We start from the raw sequence: 18,419 nt of genomic DNA on the forward strand, positions 1-18,419 counted from the left end.
TTAAAGTTGTCTAGTGATCGGGCTCCCAATTTATTTTCTCTTTAGTCCAAGAAGTGTGCAATGCTTTAGGGATGAGACAGTATTTCCACTGGGCCCCTCACCCTGAATCCTCAAGAAAAGTACAATTCCACTCTAAAAAATAAGATAGTCAAAATATGCTCCAAAACCCAATTGAAGCAGCCTGATGCTCTACCTCTGGCAATCTAGTCAATCAGAGCCATCACGTGACGAAAAATGGGACTGGGCCCTTAAGAGACAATCATGGGCTGACCTTGAGTCTCATGAGTCTCATGAGGCCACCTTCGACTTGCACTTGAACGATGAATTAGTTTCGCAATAAATACTGCGGGCATCTGATTCACTGTCCCTGCAGTTTCCATTTGCAGAGTTGAGCTGCCTGGCCTGACTGCCCTCCTGAGCATGCCACGACCTGAAGCCAGGCAACTGGGTTTTTGCAAAAGTTCACAGGCAAAAGTCAGCTCTTCAACCCCACTGGAGCGGATCCTATCAAGCGCTGCTCACCACCAACATTGCTGTGAAGTGCTGTGGGACGCCGGCATGGGTCTACCTTGCAATTGAGCATCAGCGCCTTTGGGCACCGACCCTTCTGCCCCTGCTGTACCTCCTGCCTCAGCCCAGCCATCTGCTTACAGACCTGCTCCTCTGAACCAACATTCCCCATGGCTGCAGGGGGAGGGGTGCAAGTGTCTCCTCAATAGTAGGCCTATAACCCACCCCTTTCTATTCAGATTCCCTTTACCACACTGTATTTAGGGCACGATTAGGATGGCGGGAAGATAGCCGCCGACGGTTAAATGGTGGCAACCGCCATACCGGCGGCAGCCAACCGCCCGTAATCAAAACCCGGAAAACCGCCGGTCCGATTAGCATCGCCTGTCATCAGCGCGGTGGTGTGATTTTCCGCCTGCCACTTTTCCGCCGGTTGTAGTCCGCCCGCTTGCCTGGTGGGCGGAGCTGGACCGCTACAGTTGTTGTAGATCAGGGCCAAACCTCGCCAGCATGATTATGATGCCGGAGGTAGCGGCCTTTCCGCTGCGGTGGAACTGCCATGAAAAGGGTGGTGGAGACTTGTTCTGGGGCCCATTGCGGGCCCCCAATATGTTGGGGGAGTGTGGGTGCATGGGGGTACCCATGGTACCCCTCTACATTTCCCTGTGTCAGGTGGCAGGCACTGTGCAGGGAGATTCAGGACATGCTCCTTTTAATATCGCGGCGGTGCTGCTGGCAGCAGCGACCGACGCAATGTTATTCACCAGAATCCGACCGCCGCAGTCGGATTTTGACAGCGAAGCATCCTAATTGGACCGGCGGTTATGCCGTGGTCCTTGCGGGCGGTCGTTTCCTGCTACCATAGAGGTTTCCATCGTAATCGGCCCCTTAGTTAGGCAATACCGACCTTCCAGCGGGACCAATGACACAGAAGTGAGCCATGGAATTTTAAAAAGGTTTTAATTACCATCTAATATTGCAACCTTAAACTTGTTTTCTGCACATAGCTTTTGACTACGTATTTTATAAACGTTTTTATGTTATAACTTGGCAATTTTAAATAAGTTTTAGCACCTTATCTTAGTTGATTTCAAGTAACAAAGTGTATTATGGGTTTTAAAACTGTCACTTATTGCAAAGGTTTTCAGTGACTAAGCAATTAATCAATAAACCAAGTAACTAACTAACTCAGGAGTAGTGCACCATCATAGCTACCCTGATAGGAAGTCTGGAGAATTTTAAGTCTATGGTCAACAAGTGCATACCTGGCTGCACAGAGGGTGTTTGGTTTGGAACATGCTCCCATGCCTGTGTGGCCCCTGCTACTTACACTAGACAGAAGAGGACCCCTGAAACACAAGATACAGAGTCGGCAAAATCAGGGGAAGGAACAATTTCAAAAGAACTAAGAGCTAGATGTAGGTAATTTTGATTTACGGATTCATATTACCGATTGGGTATTTATGAATCGGTAAATCCAATGTAGATAATAATTCCGTAAAGAATTGGTAGGATTCGGTATTTGCCATTGATTCCTATGGGCCTGGAGGCCCATAGGATTGAATGTCATTCGGTAAATACCGAATAATTCAAGGGTGGCAGGGTGGCACTTTGACACCCTGTTGCACCCCTGATTAGGGCTTGTGTGCCATGTGGCACACATACATGCCCTTAGGGCATGTATGTGCCCTAAGGGTACAGGTGTACAGGTGTACATGCACAGATTTACATATACTCAGGTATTCGTTATTTACCACCAACTAATAGTTGGTGGTAAATAACGAATCCTCAAAGCCCTGTGGCACTGTTTACAGTGCCACCTACATCTCAAAATACAGATTCGGTAATTTTACTGAATCGGTAATTTGACTGATTCAGTAAAATTACTGATTCTGTAAATTTATCGAATCTGTATTTTAAGATGCCCTACATCTCAGTATCCAAAAAACGGTCGGTAACGTCCGAAAATAGGTATTTTTGGCCGTTTCCGACCGGTATTTGGATACCTACATCTGGCCCTAAATTGTCAGCTCCACATAAATAAGTTGGGTGTAATGCCAACTAATCTACTAGGTGATAGCTTCACTTACTTAACTGATATGGTAATCAAGTATATACCTGGATGAAAGAGAGTGGTTTGGAACATGCTCCCTTGCCTGTGTGGTCCGTGCTACTATTTACACTATAGATCAATGCTCACTTCGGCAAAGACTGCCCAGAGCTATCTCTAAGACATCCTGATTCTCTCCACTTCTCTTTCCCACATATGGAATGGACCAGAGCATCCACGAAGTTCAATCTAGCGCCAAAGTTCAGGAAGAAGCGACCACTTGGGATTTATCTCTGACCAGCTACAAGCCCAAAGACCGGACATTTTGAAGATCAGACTGGCTCTACCTTATGTCCTGGAAGCCAAGTATGGTGTGTGTGCCACAATGGACTTTGAATGCTGAACCTCCTTTCATAAGACCTCTCTCGGTGCTCATGAGCCAATAAATTACATTAAAGAAAGTGTCAAGGAACTGAGGGCCATATGTATCAAGCAAAATTGCATTCGCAAACGCTGAAATTCACAGAATTTTGGCGTTTGCGAACGCAATTTTGCCAAATGGTATGTATTAAGGCAAAATAAGGAATCGCAAAATTTGCGATTCTTTTTTTGCGATTGCATTTAAGGAATCGCACATTTAGCGATTTCTTAAATGCAATGTAAGAAGCACCAAACAATTTGGCCTTAAGGAATCGCAAATTACCACCAACTTCAAGTTGGTGATAATTTGCGATTTCTTTCACAAATGCACTTTTTGGCATTTGTAAAGGTGCCATGTGGCGCACATACATGCCCTTAGGGCATGTATGTGCGCCATATGCGCACACATGTAAATTTCAGGGGTGTATCAGGGTGTCCTCATGACACCCTTGCACCCTTGAAATTCCTGGCCCATAGAAATGAATGGGAAAGTATTCCTCAATTGCGATTCGCAATTCGCTAATCGCAATTAAGGAATATTAAGAAATCGCTAAAAAATTGCGATTTTTTACATACATCCCTTTTTGCAATTCTCAAATTGCGATTTCTAAAAAATCGCTATTTGAGAATCGCAAATCAGGATGTTGATACATATGGCCCTAAATACAATACATGATGGGTTTGGCTCAGAAAGGATGAAGGAGCATCTGGTCTTGGTTTATAAGTATCTTTCAGGGATGGGGAGAAAGATTTTTGAAATAGTCATTGGTATTTTTATTTTGTTATTGCTCGTTTACATTCTCATACAGATTTGCATGTGTGCCCTTCATCGTTTCAACAGCAATAAAGGCTCTGGCCATTCCATTGACAATTCCTGAAAATGATGATAGCAATAAAAGGACTTACAAATGTTTCACTGAAAATTACAACAACATTGATCATTTTGAAAATGAAATGAACAGATTGATGGCAATAAATCTGCATTAGATTGTCACCTGGAGGTGCAATAAGGTAGATATTGTGAAATCATCCAATTGTTGTTGACACATAGGTTTTTTATTAAATGCCATGTTGCATCATTGTCAGCCATTTTGTATGCCTATATCAAACCAAACCACTTGGGCCTTTTAGCTTCTGACGTACAAAGTCTCACTTTCATGCTTGGTCCAGGAAAACAATCATGCTCCATTGAGCCGGCTCAGTGTCCGGAAGAACCTTTGTTATTCCTTTTTCAAGATCCCCTTGTACTCTTCTCCTGAGACAACTAGGCAACTTCTAGCACCATTACCAAAAGTTTGCTTCTGTCGTGTGTATCCCTCGATTGCCTATGTAAAGATTATGTATGAATGTTTTGGTAATTTTTGGAGGAGCTGGCAGGATATGGTCCACGGCTTACTGGAGGTGAAGCTTTGTCTCTATTTGCTGTGATATCACTATTTTTTATCGATTTTGCATGATAAACATATTTTTAGACATATACTATACACCTATAGATGCATTTTCTGCTACATCCCACAGAAGGGTAGGGTGACTTCTTGACTTCAGATAATTACAAACACTGTTTCCTATACTGACCTTTTCAGCTACAATTCATTGTTTTCAGTTGCAGTAGTTTAATAAGTTCAATGAAATAAAAGAAAGACTAAATACCCAGAGTGCATTAGGTGATCCCATGAAAGTGTCCCTGATAACCTGGAAGGAGATAGTCATCTTATTGGAGGGCCACCTACCCTCTGCCACATAGTATGCTGCAAATCCGGTGTGCCGCTGCTGGTTGGAGAAGTCAGACTTGAAGGTCATTGTAAGAGTGTTGGATGGGAAATACTTGTCATATTTCATGCCGGTCTCTTTCCCGCCCTGGCTCCACGTCTGACCACAGAGGGTGGCTTCTATGACATCATCAACCACAATCTAGAAGCAAGTAAAAAGGAGAAACATAGTTCAATCCAAAGCAGCAGTACTGCTGACCATTCTAATATAGCCGTATAGCCCACTGCTGAGGCCTGTACCGGTTGCTAAAGGCCCTAAACCCAAGTCGTAGGACCCAGCTGCAGGGAAGGGCCTATAACGAAGGAGAGGTCCTTTAACAACCGGTATAGCCTGAGTCAGAAGGGTTATAAGGCTATTAGAACATTCCACCCACAAAGGCCGGAATGTTCACAATTAGAAAGGAAGAAAAATGAGACAAACATTGGAATGTTGAGAGCACCGGGCTTCTACCAGCTATTATAAGCCCGGAGCTACTCCATCGTCTTCAATGGAGCTCCCAACATTCCAATGTTTTAACCGCTTCGCTGCGGGGGGTAATTCCCCCGCAGTGCTGGGGGGCGGGGGCGTGCACTGCGCCCCCATGCTCATGACGAGCTCAGCTCGTCATGAGGCACAGTGCTCCTGTGCTCATGACGAGCTCAGCTCGTCACAGCTGCACCCGTTCCCGTGGAACGCTCAGCACAGCAGGGGAATTATCCCCGCGTGTGAGCATTCCACCGCTCATGACGCACCGGAGCGCCGTGGCTCATGACGAGCTCAGCTCGTCATGAGCATGGAAGGTGTTAATGTTGGAACCAAAACAAGTAGCATATCAATCCCCAACTTCTTTCATTCCCTAATATTCCAGTATTGATACCCGCTCACTGCTCTCCCAATGCACATCAGCCCTGACCTCCATCAGCCCCATTCTTTCAATACCATGCCCATACACAGCTCAGCTGATATACCTTCAGTCCACCTTTCATCATCCATGCCACTCCAGTAGCGGGACCCACACACACCCACAGCTCCACCAGTGCACAGCAATCCTAACTCACACCATCACCTCAGCCAATGCACTTCAACCCCGTCATCCAGCACCTACCTAGTCCAATAGTAAGCGCCAAATGCAGCTCAGCCTATGCACCTCACTTCTGACCTATATCACCCTTACTAGTGCAGTACTGGAAGCCACAATCAGTCAGCCAAAGCATCTGAAATGTGACTCTCATTGTTCTTACAGGTCAAATACTGGATCCGACCCACAAAGGCCAGTGATCTAGATGCCCCTATGTTCTAAAGCTGCTACCCACAAACCGCTCAGCCCATGCATTTGAATCCAGATCTATAGCACTTTACTATTCCAACACTTAAACCACACTCACAGCTCATCCAGTATACCTCAACCCAGAAATTCAAAAAGTTGTATCAGTCAATGAATATAATTTCATTGGTATTTACACAGAATATCGGAAACCCAAATATCGTGGGACACAATGTGGTGTCAAAAATATCGGAACAAAAATATTGTGAAGGTAAGTTTCTATAGGTAAGGAAAGTTTACTATATATAACTCCACATGTATGTGACTTGATGATATAAATATATCTCCAAGGTACGTAGATGTGGAGTTAAGAACAGTAAATCTATACTTACCTATATGCACTTACCTTCTCGATATTTTGGTCCTTGATAACTTTCACATGATATTCTGTCCACATGATATTTGTGTTTCCGATATTCTGTCAGTGATCGATTTCATTTGAACCAATAATCATAAAGAATTTAAGATAATGAGGTAGTATTCCTTCATGAGGGCAACTCCATCATAATTTACAGTAATTTCGAAGTCTAAAGGAAGAAAATCAGCTAAAAATTGATTATGAAAATAAACTAATTTGGTAAAAAAATTTAAGTAGATGAAAGACACCTACATTGCTGCGTACACCTAAAAGGCTGTTAGTTACACATGCAACATCAAAAATTGTTTGTTGGCTAGTGAATATCTTAGAAAAGAAATTACTCTGGGAAAATAAATCTGTTAATTCATTTTATAAGCAACGGGATTAAATATGTATGGTACTGTAAGTCATTACAGTAGTACAATATGTATGTTTAAGACAAAGTTCAGTGATAAATATAGAAATCACATTGGCATAAATACACTTATATAATGATATAATCGCACGGTGTCAATACTGCATGATGTTTTTTTCTACTGAAGGTAAATAATATAAAGCCCCACTATGGCAGAAAACAATTTCAGAACATTTTAAACACGTATGAGTAATGTTAACCCAAATGTTTGCAAATAACTTGATTAAAGCAATACCCCTTAAATGTACAACCCTGCTGAGATCAATTGAAATACAGGTATGATAGTCCATTCACATATTAACCAAAGCACGGAAAAAGAGAAAATAGCATCTGCTGCTTTTTATACCCGCCATCTTGGAATGAGGGTATCCACATCAGCAGTCTATCCCTGGGTTTACCTTTATGTGTATCTCTGATAAAAAACATTTATTGAAAATAGGTTAAAGTTTCAAATATCTGCAAATGACATAATTAGAGGTAGACTTTAGGATAAATTTTCTATATGTATGCCAAGATGGCGTTCCTCTGGAAAAATTATGGTGTATTGAAGTTAATCCAATTGCTAGACCCCCAACATGCATGATATAGTTCAAAGATGGTGGGCTCTATGAAAGTGGTTGCCAATTTGACTTTTTTGATGCTTTGGTTAGGATTCAAAAGGGCTAACAAACCTGATTGTGGTAAGACTCTAACATATTTTTAATAACTGTAATTCTTTTTTAGAGATACACAAGATAGATTTCGATACATATGCCATCCCTCCCAGATAAAAAGACGCACAATTGATGGACGGAATGCAGAACAAATCAAAATATTCACCCCCTGTCAAGAGATCTGGGTTAAATCCATCATTATTTTGCTCACCATGCCACCCCAGTTAAGACCTGGCCATATGCAAATCAGTCTTGACCCTGTGCCTCATGGGAACAGTCCAGCCTAAACTGCCAAGCCAGGTCCTCCCTGGACTGGAAACAAGCATCCTAGGACCGGTTTCGGGGATTCACTCCTTATCAGCCAGGACAGCTTGCTCCAGTGGCACAGTGAGCCCGGGACCCACGTCTGTTTGTATTGAAGGCATTCCGCCCATCATTTGTTTGCTGTAACAACTTCCAAGATGGCATTTCACTGTGAATGATAAAGTGCATTAAAGTTAAACCTAGGGCTAGATTGTTGAAGGGCAAACAGGGTCAAATATTAGACTCTTCAATTTTCCTTCTTGATTGCCAGAGGAAAGGGTGACTCGTCCCAGTAGCCTTAGTGACACTCTGCACTTGATATACAAACCAAAGGTGTCAAGTGCCTACTGTAGAGGGTTTTACTTAGGAGGAAAACTCCTCAAATTCAGACAGAAACTCCTTGGCAATTTTAAGTACTTGCTAGAAGATCATAATAAATACAGAAGTGGAACGAAACAATCACGCAGTCAGTTATACGTCACTATCCTTGAACTTTGTGATCAGTGGATATTTTTAGCACTGTAATAACACATATTTGTGTAGGTATGTAATCCCTCTTGCTTTTGAAGTTAAACAGCAAATTAATTTACTCAGAGTATTTTATTTTCTAAGACACTCATGTGTCAACAAACAATTTACTGAGGCTGAATTTCTCATTATCTGAGACTGTATGTCTCACTAAAAGCCTTTTAAGGGCAGTACACCCCAATGCAAGTTTCTGTTCAAATGAAAACATATTAATTGACTGCTAATCTTATTGGAATTTCTCTATAACGAAAAGATCAATCATATTATCCAAGATTTCTCAAGAATAAACGTAAATTCAATGCAGGGCCGACTTTGGGGCGGTGCGAGTAGTGCGGCCACACTGGGCGCTGACCTGGAAGAGGGAGGCAGTGACCTCAGGGGGAGGGGGCACTGTGTTTAGCAATATTTTACAATTTAAAATCATCTGCTACAGAGTTCCTTGTGCGTCCAGCTTTCAGGCAGCAACAAAAATGTCCAGATAACTCTTGTGATTAATGTTCCTGCTAGAGAGGGAGATCGTATTTTTGTCTAGTGGCAGTTTTAACTCTCCATAGAGCCGCATAGAGGGTTAGTATGCCTGCTGCAAAGAACAGATCGGTATTTTATGTGGATCGCTGATTGGATTAGTAAAGCCAGCCTTTACCAGCGCTTTAACACCATGCGCGCTAGCGGTTTTCCCGCTGTGCGCTGAGTTTTTTAAAAACCCGCGTTACATGACGAGCTCAGCTCGTCATGAGCGTACGAGAACCGTAACTCATGACGAGCTGAGCTCGTCATGAGCGTCGAAGGGGTTAAAACAAATACCATGTATGTGAGAGAGGGGCATTGGAGAGATGAGGGGCACTTTTGGCGGGTGGTAGTGAGGGAATCCGAGAAAGAGGTCATGGGGAGGCAGGGGCGCCAAAAAAGATTGTTGCCCCAGGCGCCACGAGTGCTAAAGCCAGCCCTGGTTCAAATAATACTTTGATGTCCTCCATTTTGTTAGCAATAAAAACTTAAGGCAATGGTTTGAGATATTTCCATTACATCCCAGAAAGCCAAGCTGCCCAATTGTGTTACGATCACTTCAATCTAGACCTTCACCCCCATTTCTGTTGCAGTATTGGGACCCGCACACGGCTCAACTAATACACCTCGATCCGGCCCTTCACCACCCTTATTATTCCAATACTGATCCCCAGCTCTTTACTATTCCAGTACTGTTGCAGTACTGGGACCCACACAAAGCTCTGCCAATGCACCTCAATCCTGACCCTCAACTCCATTACTGTTGCAGTACTAGGAAGTACTGTAGTACTAAGCTCTGCCAACGCACCTCAGTCGTGACTATCACAACCATTATTGTTCCAATATTAGGGCCCACAAACCGCTCCACTAATGCATCTCAATCCTGGCCTACATCAACCCTCATTTCCAGTACTGATACACGCAGGTCAGCCAATGCATCTTCTACTTGACCTCCTACACCTGTGGTATGTCAGAACTGAGCCCTGAACCTAACCTTCAACATTACTGTCAGGTGAATATCTGCACAGCTCCACCAGTACACCTCAGTTCCCACCTTGAGCACCCCATATATTTTAAAACTGTGTCTCCTACACAGCTCATCCAATGCACCTCAATCCTGACATTCGCGATCCCTGATATTTCTATACCAATACCTGCAATGAGTCATAACCGCAGTTCTCCGATGGCTCGATGTCGAGGTGGGTGAAGTAGATTCGGATGCCGTAGCCCGGCGGCACAGTAACCGTCCAAGACTCCTCCACATTATTAGGGTAACCCTGAGGGTAATTGGGTGACAGGATTTCGCCGTACATGCCGGGCATTGGTGCACTGGCTGCTGGCACCAGGAAGATGAAAATTGGGGCGAGCCTTGGAAAAGGTGAAAAAATGCAGACAGTGTAAATGGTACAACAAGCATTGGCAATGGCAATAAGCATGGTTTGTAAATGAAAGTACATCTTCAGTCACTGGTGAGTTTAGATACTTACATGCACTCTGTCACTCCTCTTTGCACTCTTGCATCCATTAATATACTCACTGACTCATTCTCTTGTCTACCCACTCTCCAGTCCACAGTAAGATGCACAGACAAATTCAGCAAGCGGATGTAGGCTATTAGACAGGTGTTGGAATTAAAAGATTGAAAAAGTAGAAAAAAATGCCTCCACCTAAATGTGATGAGTATATACTTACAATCTAAAATAGGTAAAAATGTAAACATAGCAGTGGGCGACTATCTTTGGACTTTATTAGGTATTGTGTATCATTGGTTTAACGTTTTAACATGTCCACCATAATTAGATGCAATGTGTTGCTTCTTGTATTATGCACTGTGTACAATACCATTCCAAGATGGTCGCTCAGTATATATCAAACTGGGTGTACATATTGGAATGGTATTATGCACAGTGTATTATTGTTGTACCAAAGCAAGATGGCCTATATGTTGCATGTAAATGGTGTCCATTTTCGATCAGGAAAACAATGTTATCTATTGGCCTTACAATTGCAAGATGCTTCCAAATTTAGAAGCCGTGGCCATGTGGAATTTTGGGCATGAAAAATGTAATGAACTGAAAACAGACAGCATGGTAGCAATGTCTGGAGTACTAGTTATGTCCTCTAAAAAACAACCACAATAAAAATGAAGAAAGAAAGAACTGAAAGGGGACTTTGTAAAGGAGGAAATGGTGAACTAAAGAACTGAACCCAACCACCGTGGCCCTAAAGCAATAGACCTTTCAATCAGATAGATATGTGCATGTGATCAGGCAAAAGTTGTAACTTACAGGGAAATCGAGTCAATGGCTTAGGCATGCTGCATGCAGGAGCTTAGAAGGGCCGGCTTGAGGGCGCTGCCACATGTGCGGCCGCACTGGGCGTGGCCCCGGAGTGGAGCTCTGATCTCAAGGAGGGCGCTGTGCTTACGATTTAAAAGCACCTGCTGGAGAGTTTCCTGAGCGTGTAGGTTTCAGACAGCAATAAAAATGTCATGATAACTCTTGTGAGTAATGTTCCTGCTAGAAAGAGTGTCAGAGTTTTGTCTAGTGGAAGTTCTGACTCGCCATAAAGTAGCACAGAGGGTTAATATGCCTGCTGCAAAGAACAGATCTGTATTTTGTGTGGATAGCTGAGTGGATTAGTAAAGCCAGCCTTTACCAGCGCTTTAAAACAAATGAAATATATGTGAGAGAGGTGCTATGGAGAGATGAGGGCACTCTTGGTGTGTGTGTGGTAGGGAGCGAATCCGAGGAGGAGGTGATGGGAGGCAACAAAAAAGGTTGTCACACCGGGCACCACAAGTGCCAAAGCCAGCCCTGCATCTAACACAGTCAGGTCAGACATAAACACTATTTTAACCCAACAGCAAAATGCTATGTTTAAAATACAAATATTTACAGAATTACAGTGAGCAACACATTAAACAAGCCTCTAGGAGGAACTACTCAGAAAGGGAACTTAAACCAAATACTTTGCTTACCACTGTCATTGAGATAGCATGTGACCAGAATCAGCCTACAGGCTTTAGTGCAGTGTAAAGGCACTCCACCCTTAAAGGCCAACTAACGTCAAAAACAGATCTCAAAACCCCAGATGACATCACCAACCAAAGAAGCGTTCTAGGATGCCTATAGTTAATGACTGCTAGCCTTGCAGAACTGGGCAAATAGAACCGTTTTTTCTCTATCATGAATGGCTTCTATAACATATGCTTACTATTCCCATAATAATTAAGCAAAACCAAAGGGGATGATGGACGGAGTGTTGAACATTGCAAGCACTCACCCCCAGTTAACCAATCTGGGTTTAATCCATCATCATTCTTTAGCTCACTACGCCACCCCAGTTCATACATGGCCGTATGCAAAACAGTCTGACCCATGCCTCATGGGAACAGTGCAGCCCGAACTGCCAAGCCATGTCTTCCCTGGACTGGAAACAAGCTTCCAGGGACTGGTTTCTGGCTATCAGTCGTCATCAGCCAGGATAGCTTGAATCCAGTGGCAAAGTGAGCAAGGGACCCACTTCTGGGCATACCCTGCCAACTTAGGGCGAACAAAGAAAAACCAAAGGGGGTGATGGATGGAGCGTTGACAATTCAAACACTCACCCCCAGTCAACTGATCTGGGTTTAATCCATCATCATTCTTTAGCTCACTCAGCCACTCCAGTTCAGACACTTATGCTATGGAACAGATTCCCTACATCTGTAATCCTTCACGTGAGACCCTGAGCTGCACTCGTTCAGCATTAGTCATAACTGGCACCTGTCCTGCGGTGGCCGGCTGTCCCTTTGACAAAGAACAGGGAAGAGGAGAGAGCCCTTCAAAGGAGCAAACACTAACAACCTACATTTCAATGGATTAGACATTAAATCACATCGGTTTCTGTATTTGGACTATAAAGGTGAGAACATGTGTCCTTTACATTCTTCAACAGGCAAGTTCATTAGGGAAGAAAGAAAAGCACCAGGACCTCAAGCTGCGAGAACCAGGACTGGGGACCGAGATCTGCCAGACTCCCAGCTGGATGAGGGGCCAATATTATTATTATTATTATTATTTTTGAAGCTTGTAAAGCGCACGGCTACCCCCGACGGGGGTGTCCCGGCGCTGTAGACTGCAGACTTAGAAAGGAAAAATGACTCCTAAGGGATAGTGAACAACCAAGTTTTCAATTTGCTCCGGAACAGTGATTCAGAGGAGATAAACCTAAGGTCCAAAGGAAGGCTGTTCCAGAGCTTAGCGGTCATTACGCCAAACGCTCTGCCACCAGCTCTGGAACGGTGAAAGCGGGGGACAACCAGGAGGCGCAAGTTGTTCGACCTCAAAGATCTGACCGACTGGGACAATTTTAGTCTCTTTCTCAGGTATCCCGGGCCCGACCCATTAAGGGCCCGAAAAGCAAGAGTCAGAACATTGAACTGAATGCGACGGACAATGGGAAGCCAATGTAGCTTCCTACGATAGGATACGACCGAGTGGCGATATGGAATATTGCCAATCAATCTCGCCGCCGCATTTTGTACAATCTGCATGCGTTCAATTAGGTACAAGGGAGCACCGGCATAGAGACTGTTGGCGTAGTCGAGGTGTGAGGTGATCAGGGCATGAATAATGGTTCTGCGGGCATCCAGCGGGAGGTAGGGAAAAATCTTTCTAATCATGCGCAGCTTACCAAAGCAGGCTGCCGTGACCTTATTAATTTGAGAATTGCAAGATAGAGCATTATCAAATTGAAAGCCCAGATTTCGTACTGTTTGGACTGGAATGAGGGGAGGATTAAGCACAGTCTGTCACCACAAAATGGCAGGTAGCGGGGCTTTCTGATTAAAAAATAAGACCTCCGTCTTATCAGTGTTAAGTCTGAGATGATAGGAGGTCATCCAAGAGCATATATTGCTGAAACAATGGCGAAAATTGGCAAAATTAGAGTCAGAGTGATCTCTAAATGAAAACACAAGCTGAGTATCATCAGCATAAGAGATCACTCTGACCCCCCAAGATTCCACCACCTTCGCCAGAGGAGCAAGATAAACATTAAAAAACAAAGGGCTCAGAGCAGAGCCCTGAGGCACACCGCAAAGAAGGGGTTTACCCTCTGATTCAAAAGGTCTAAGCAAGACCTTCTGAGTCCGTCCTTTAAGAAAGGAACTAATCCAGGACAGAACCGTGCCTCCCAAACCAATCTGACCCAGACGATCCAACAGTATCTCGTGAGACACCGTATAAAAAGCGGCGGATAGGTTGAGGAGGACCAACATGGCCTCCTCGCCCCTATCCACACACTCCCGGATTGTCTTCGATACCTCTAGAAGAGCGGACTCGGTACTAAAACCAGTTCTAAATCCAGACTGCGAATCATGTAGCAGCTGGTTGGCTTCTAAATAATCCGCCAATTGTATCTGAACCGCCTTTTCCAGGATTTTAGCTGGTTTAGGAAGGAGAGAAATAGGGCGATAATTACTAAAAAGCGCAGGATCCGCATCTGCTTTCTTCAAAATAGGGACTAGCATTGCCTCCTTCCACAGAGACTGGAATTGGCCAGTACACAGCAATGTGTTCCAAATAGAAAGGAGCCAGATTACCCATCACTTTAGCAGGGACAGGATCTAAAGGAGACCCAGATTTGCACTGGACAAACAGACTCAAAGCAGTCTCAATGGTAAGTTCTTTAAAGGACTCCAGTGACACTTTCTCAGGATCCATGTCACTAGAGATAGGAAGGGCCATAGCAGGAGTAAAGGAAGATGTAATATTAATGATTTTATCTTGAAAATAGTCCGACAATCCATTGCATAAGAGCTGGCTGGGGGTGCTCTGAGACACCATGGCTGGGGGATTAACAACGTCCTTTACAATATTAAAAAGAGTTTTAGCAGAATTATCTGCATTCTTAATTTGTAGGGCATAAAAATCTCTCATGGTAGACCGTTTTAGTTTTTGAATTTTTTTTTGAGCAGTCTTATAAAGAATTTTAGACTCAGAATCATAAGTCTGCTGCCATTTGCGCTCCAACTTTTTACAACGGCTCTTTTCCTCACGCAACGCAGGGGAGAACCAGGGAGCAGAAGGCCGGGATCTGGCCGAGACAATTGATTGTAATGGGGCAATAGCATCAATGGCACATAGAATGGAGGAATTAAGTTTAGCCACCTTTTCATTAAGGTCATTAGATGGGGGAACTAGTTGGTAGGAGAAAAAAGGATCCAAAGCGGCACAGGTAACTTTATGCCATTTTCTTCCATACTCCCTGCCAAGTGCTAAAGGACTAGGTAGTGAAGGAAGAGTTAGGTCAAAAGAAAGAAGATAATGATCTGACCATGTGAGGGGAAGGGAGGGATGCACAGTGATCCCAGGGTGGTTTGAGAATATTAGATCAAGAGTGTGGCCCGCTATATGGGTCGGGCCGTGAACTAATTGCGATAAGGTCAAACCCTGCAGAGTCTCTAATAGGCGGGTAGCCTGAGTGCATAAGGAATTTTCAACATGAAGATTAAAATCACCAAGCACTATGAAGTGTGTATGTCTAAGGGAGAGATCCGCAATCGTATGTAATAATAATGCTAATGAGGAGGCTAAAGCATTGGGGGTAAGCATGGGCGAATTTTGCGAATCTCGCCTTCGCGAATTTTGCGGATTTGCGAACTCGCAATCCGCAAAATCCGCGAATTCTCGCGAATTTGCGGATTTTTTTTTTTTTGTGTTTGCGCGGGTTTCTGCGAGTTCGCGAGGGTTTTGTACAATGTCGCAAATTGCGAACTTACCTGTCGGGTCGCAAGTTTCGCGAACTTGTTGTTTCTACGTGTCCAGCCTGTTTGGGACACTCTTCTTCATCACTGCCACTCTCTGTCACCACTGCCACTCTCTGACTACTCATGCCACCCTCTGGCCCACCCATGCCACCCTCTGTTTCATCACAGCACCCCCTGGTTGTCCAGTCAGTGTACATTATTGTGGCAACAAGCACACCTTCCCTGCCTCAAGTGACCTGAATTAATTTGGGGCTGATTAATGTGTCACAGAATATTTTTTTAGCTGGCACCTGCTTCCTTAGTGCTTCCTGATTAGTGATCTTTTGAACTTGCTAAGTGCTTTCATTGTTGCAAAATTAGTTACAACACCTGCCCTGCCCCAACTGACAATAATGAATTAGGGGCTGATTAATGGATTTGAACCTCCAGCCTGGCTCCTGCTTGTCTCCCTTAGCTGTAATTCAGGACCTTTGTGGCATATGTGTAACTATTCTGAGGTTCAGAGCAGGGTCACATAATAGTTGCAACTGGCAACTGAACTCTGGAGGGGCCCCTCAGGAAGCACTACAGGAAATGGCTACTAATGATGAGCCTGAACTTTTGAACCTGGTAAGTAGTTTCAGTTTTGCTAAAATCGTATTTCTGCAATTTTGCACTTATTCGCGGGGCGCGAAGTTGTACTGGGAAGCCGCGAACTCACGCGAACAGTGCGAGCAAAATCCGCTGCTCGCGGATTTGCGGATTTTGCGGGAGATTCGCGAATCTCGCGGATTGCGAATTTACCGAAAATCCGCAAAATCCGCGAGCGAAACGGATTTTCCGCCCATGCTTAATTGGGGGGGTTATATACTAAGATACCAGCCAGAATTACTGAAGCCGAATCTAAGATGGTAAAGTACATGGCGTCAATAAGGCCAATTTTCGTGACTTTCCTGATCGTCATATTAAAATGTGATCTCAGGATGACAGCAAGACCTCCACCGGTTTTTGAACCTACTCGATTAATGCCCAGTAAACGATAGCCTGAGGGTATTGCTAGGTGGATGTCCGGTTTAGATGATTCTTTTATCCAGGTTTCGGTGAGAAACAGGATATCCCAAGCATGAGTCGAGAGTGACATCCAAATCTCGCTAGCGTGGCGAGGAAGAGAGCGGTAATTAATCAGACCCGCCTTCAGCGTCAAAGAGTGACTAGGACGCTTGGCCAGATGCGAATGGTCGGAAGACCGTTTTACCATGGGGATAGAATATGGTCACAATGTGGGCATTTAAAAGAGAGTCCGTCAAGTTTGCATGGGCTGCAACGGGCGGCTGGCACACACATACCCAGTCTCAACTCTAAGAGCTGAGTTCTAGACCAGCTAATCTGTCTACCATTAGAGCGCCCGACATGTGAGCTGGCGATGGTCGCGGGCCAGGCGCGGACGGGCGCAGACGGGCTTGCCTTTGGCGCGCCACCGGCGCGCCCGCTGCGCGGACAGGAAGTTCGACTGTTTTTATACATGAAGAGGAGGGTGGGAGGCGTTCAAGAGCTGGACCGCTACACTGGCTTCCCCTAAGATGGCGGCTAGCCCTCTGACTTCCGGCGTCAGCGCCTCAATCGGCTGCCCCTGTGGGGAATTGAGTGCAGGGAGCCTTGGTGCGACGCAAGTCTCGCACACCAGGATCAACAGCGATGATAATTAAAAATGCACCATTAAAATATATACAGTCTTTTCAAAACAATATTACCAGCAGATTGCACTGATAGCAGAGGGAAAATAGAGAGAGCCCCCGGCTTCCGCCTCAGGGGAAAGTGAGCCTTAGTCACCCAGGAAGCCAAGAACACTGGCCCTGTGCCTGGAGCACCAGCCTCCTGCCTGCTGAGATCGGTTCAAGTTCAAGTTCAGAAATTTATATAGCGCACTACTCACCCAGAAGGTCTCAAGGCGCTTGAGGAGGCGGGTGCATTTACTTATCGAATATCCAAGTTTTTAATTGCTTTCTGAAGGAGAGGTGGTTCTGAGTCAGGCGTAGGTGGGTGGGGAGAGAATTCCAGGTCTTGGCTGCTAAGTAGGAGAAGGATCTTCCCCCCATGGTGGATCTGTGGATGCGAGGAATGGCGGCGAGGGCTTGGTTGGATGATCGTAGTTGGCGGGTAGGGGTGTAGTAGGACAGTCTCGTGGTGAGGCATTCGGGTCCTAGGTCGTAGAGGGCTTTGTGTGCGTGGGTGAGGAGACGGAACGTTATTCTCTTGTTGACAGGGAGCCAGTGGAGATCTCTCAGGTGACCGAAAATGTGAGCTTGACGAGGGATGTCCAATATAAGTCTGGCTGATGCGTTTTGAATGTGTTGAAGTTTTTTCTGTAGTTTGGCTGTGGTTCCGGCGTAGAGGGTGTTTCCGTAATCCAGTCGGCTGGTGACAAGTGCGTGGGTGACCGTCTTTCTTGTTTCCGTGGGGATCCAACAGAAGACTTTTTTGAGCATGCGTAGGATGTTGAAGCAGGATGATGAGACGGCATTGGCTTGTCTGGTCATCGAGAGGGAGAAGTCCAGGATGAAGCCCAGGTTACGTGCGTGATCCGTTGGAATAGGTGCGGTTCCCAGGGCTGTTGGCCACCAAGAGTCGTCCCAGGCCGAGGTGGATGATCCTAAGATGAGGACTTCCGTTTTGTCCGAGTGTTCAGTTTTAAGCGGCTGTTCTTCATGCACTCGGCTACTTCTTTCACTCCTTCGTGTAGGTTGGTTTTGGCAGTGTTCGGGTCTTTGGTGAGGGAGAGGATCAGCTGGGTGTCATCTGCGTAGGAGATGATGTTGAGGTTGTGTTGGCGCGCGATGGATGCGAGGGGACTCATGTATACGTTGAAGAG

The 18,419-nt window shown here is 44.9% G+C and overlaps 1 protein-coding gene across 2 annotated transcripts in view; it reads right to left on the reverse strand.

Annotated features, from left to right (window-relative positions):
• The window catches only part of LOC147706455 (complement C1s subcomponent-like), a 102,731-nt gene that overhangs the window by 42,921 nt on the left and 41,391 nt on the right, over positions 1–18,419 (reverse strand). For both annotated transcript variants that reach the window (XM_086932963.1, XM_086932962.1), the window contains exons 3-4: positions 9,972–10,185; positions 4,711–4,891 (exon numbers count right to left, since the gene is read on the reverse strand). In XM_086932963.1, coding sequence (XP_086789089.1) covers positions 4,711–4,891; positions 9,972–10,185 — 395 coding nt within the window. The remainder of the gene's footprint in view (positions 1–4,710; positions 4,892–9,971; positions 10,186–18,419) is intronic.

This window comes from Lissotriton vulgaris, chromosome 7 (assembly GCF_964263255.1).
Source record: "Lissotriton vulgaris chromosome 7, aLisVul1.2, whole genome shotgun sequence".
Classification (NCBI taxonomy): domain Eukaryota; kingdom Metazoa; phylum Chordata; class Amphibia; order Caudata; family Salamandridae; genus Lissotriton; species Lissotriton vulgaris.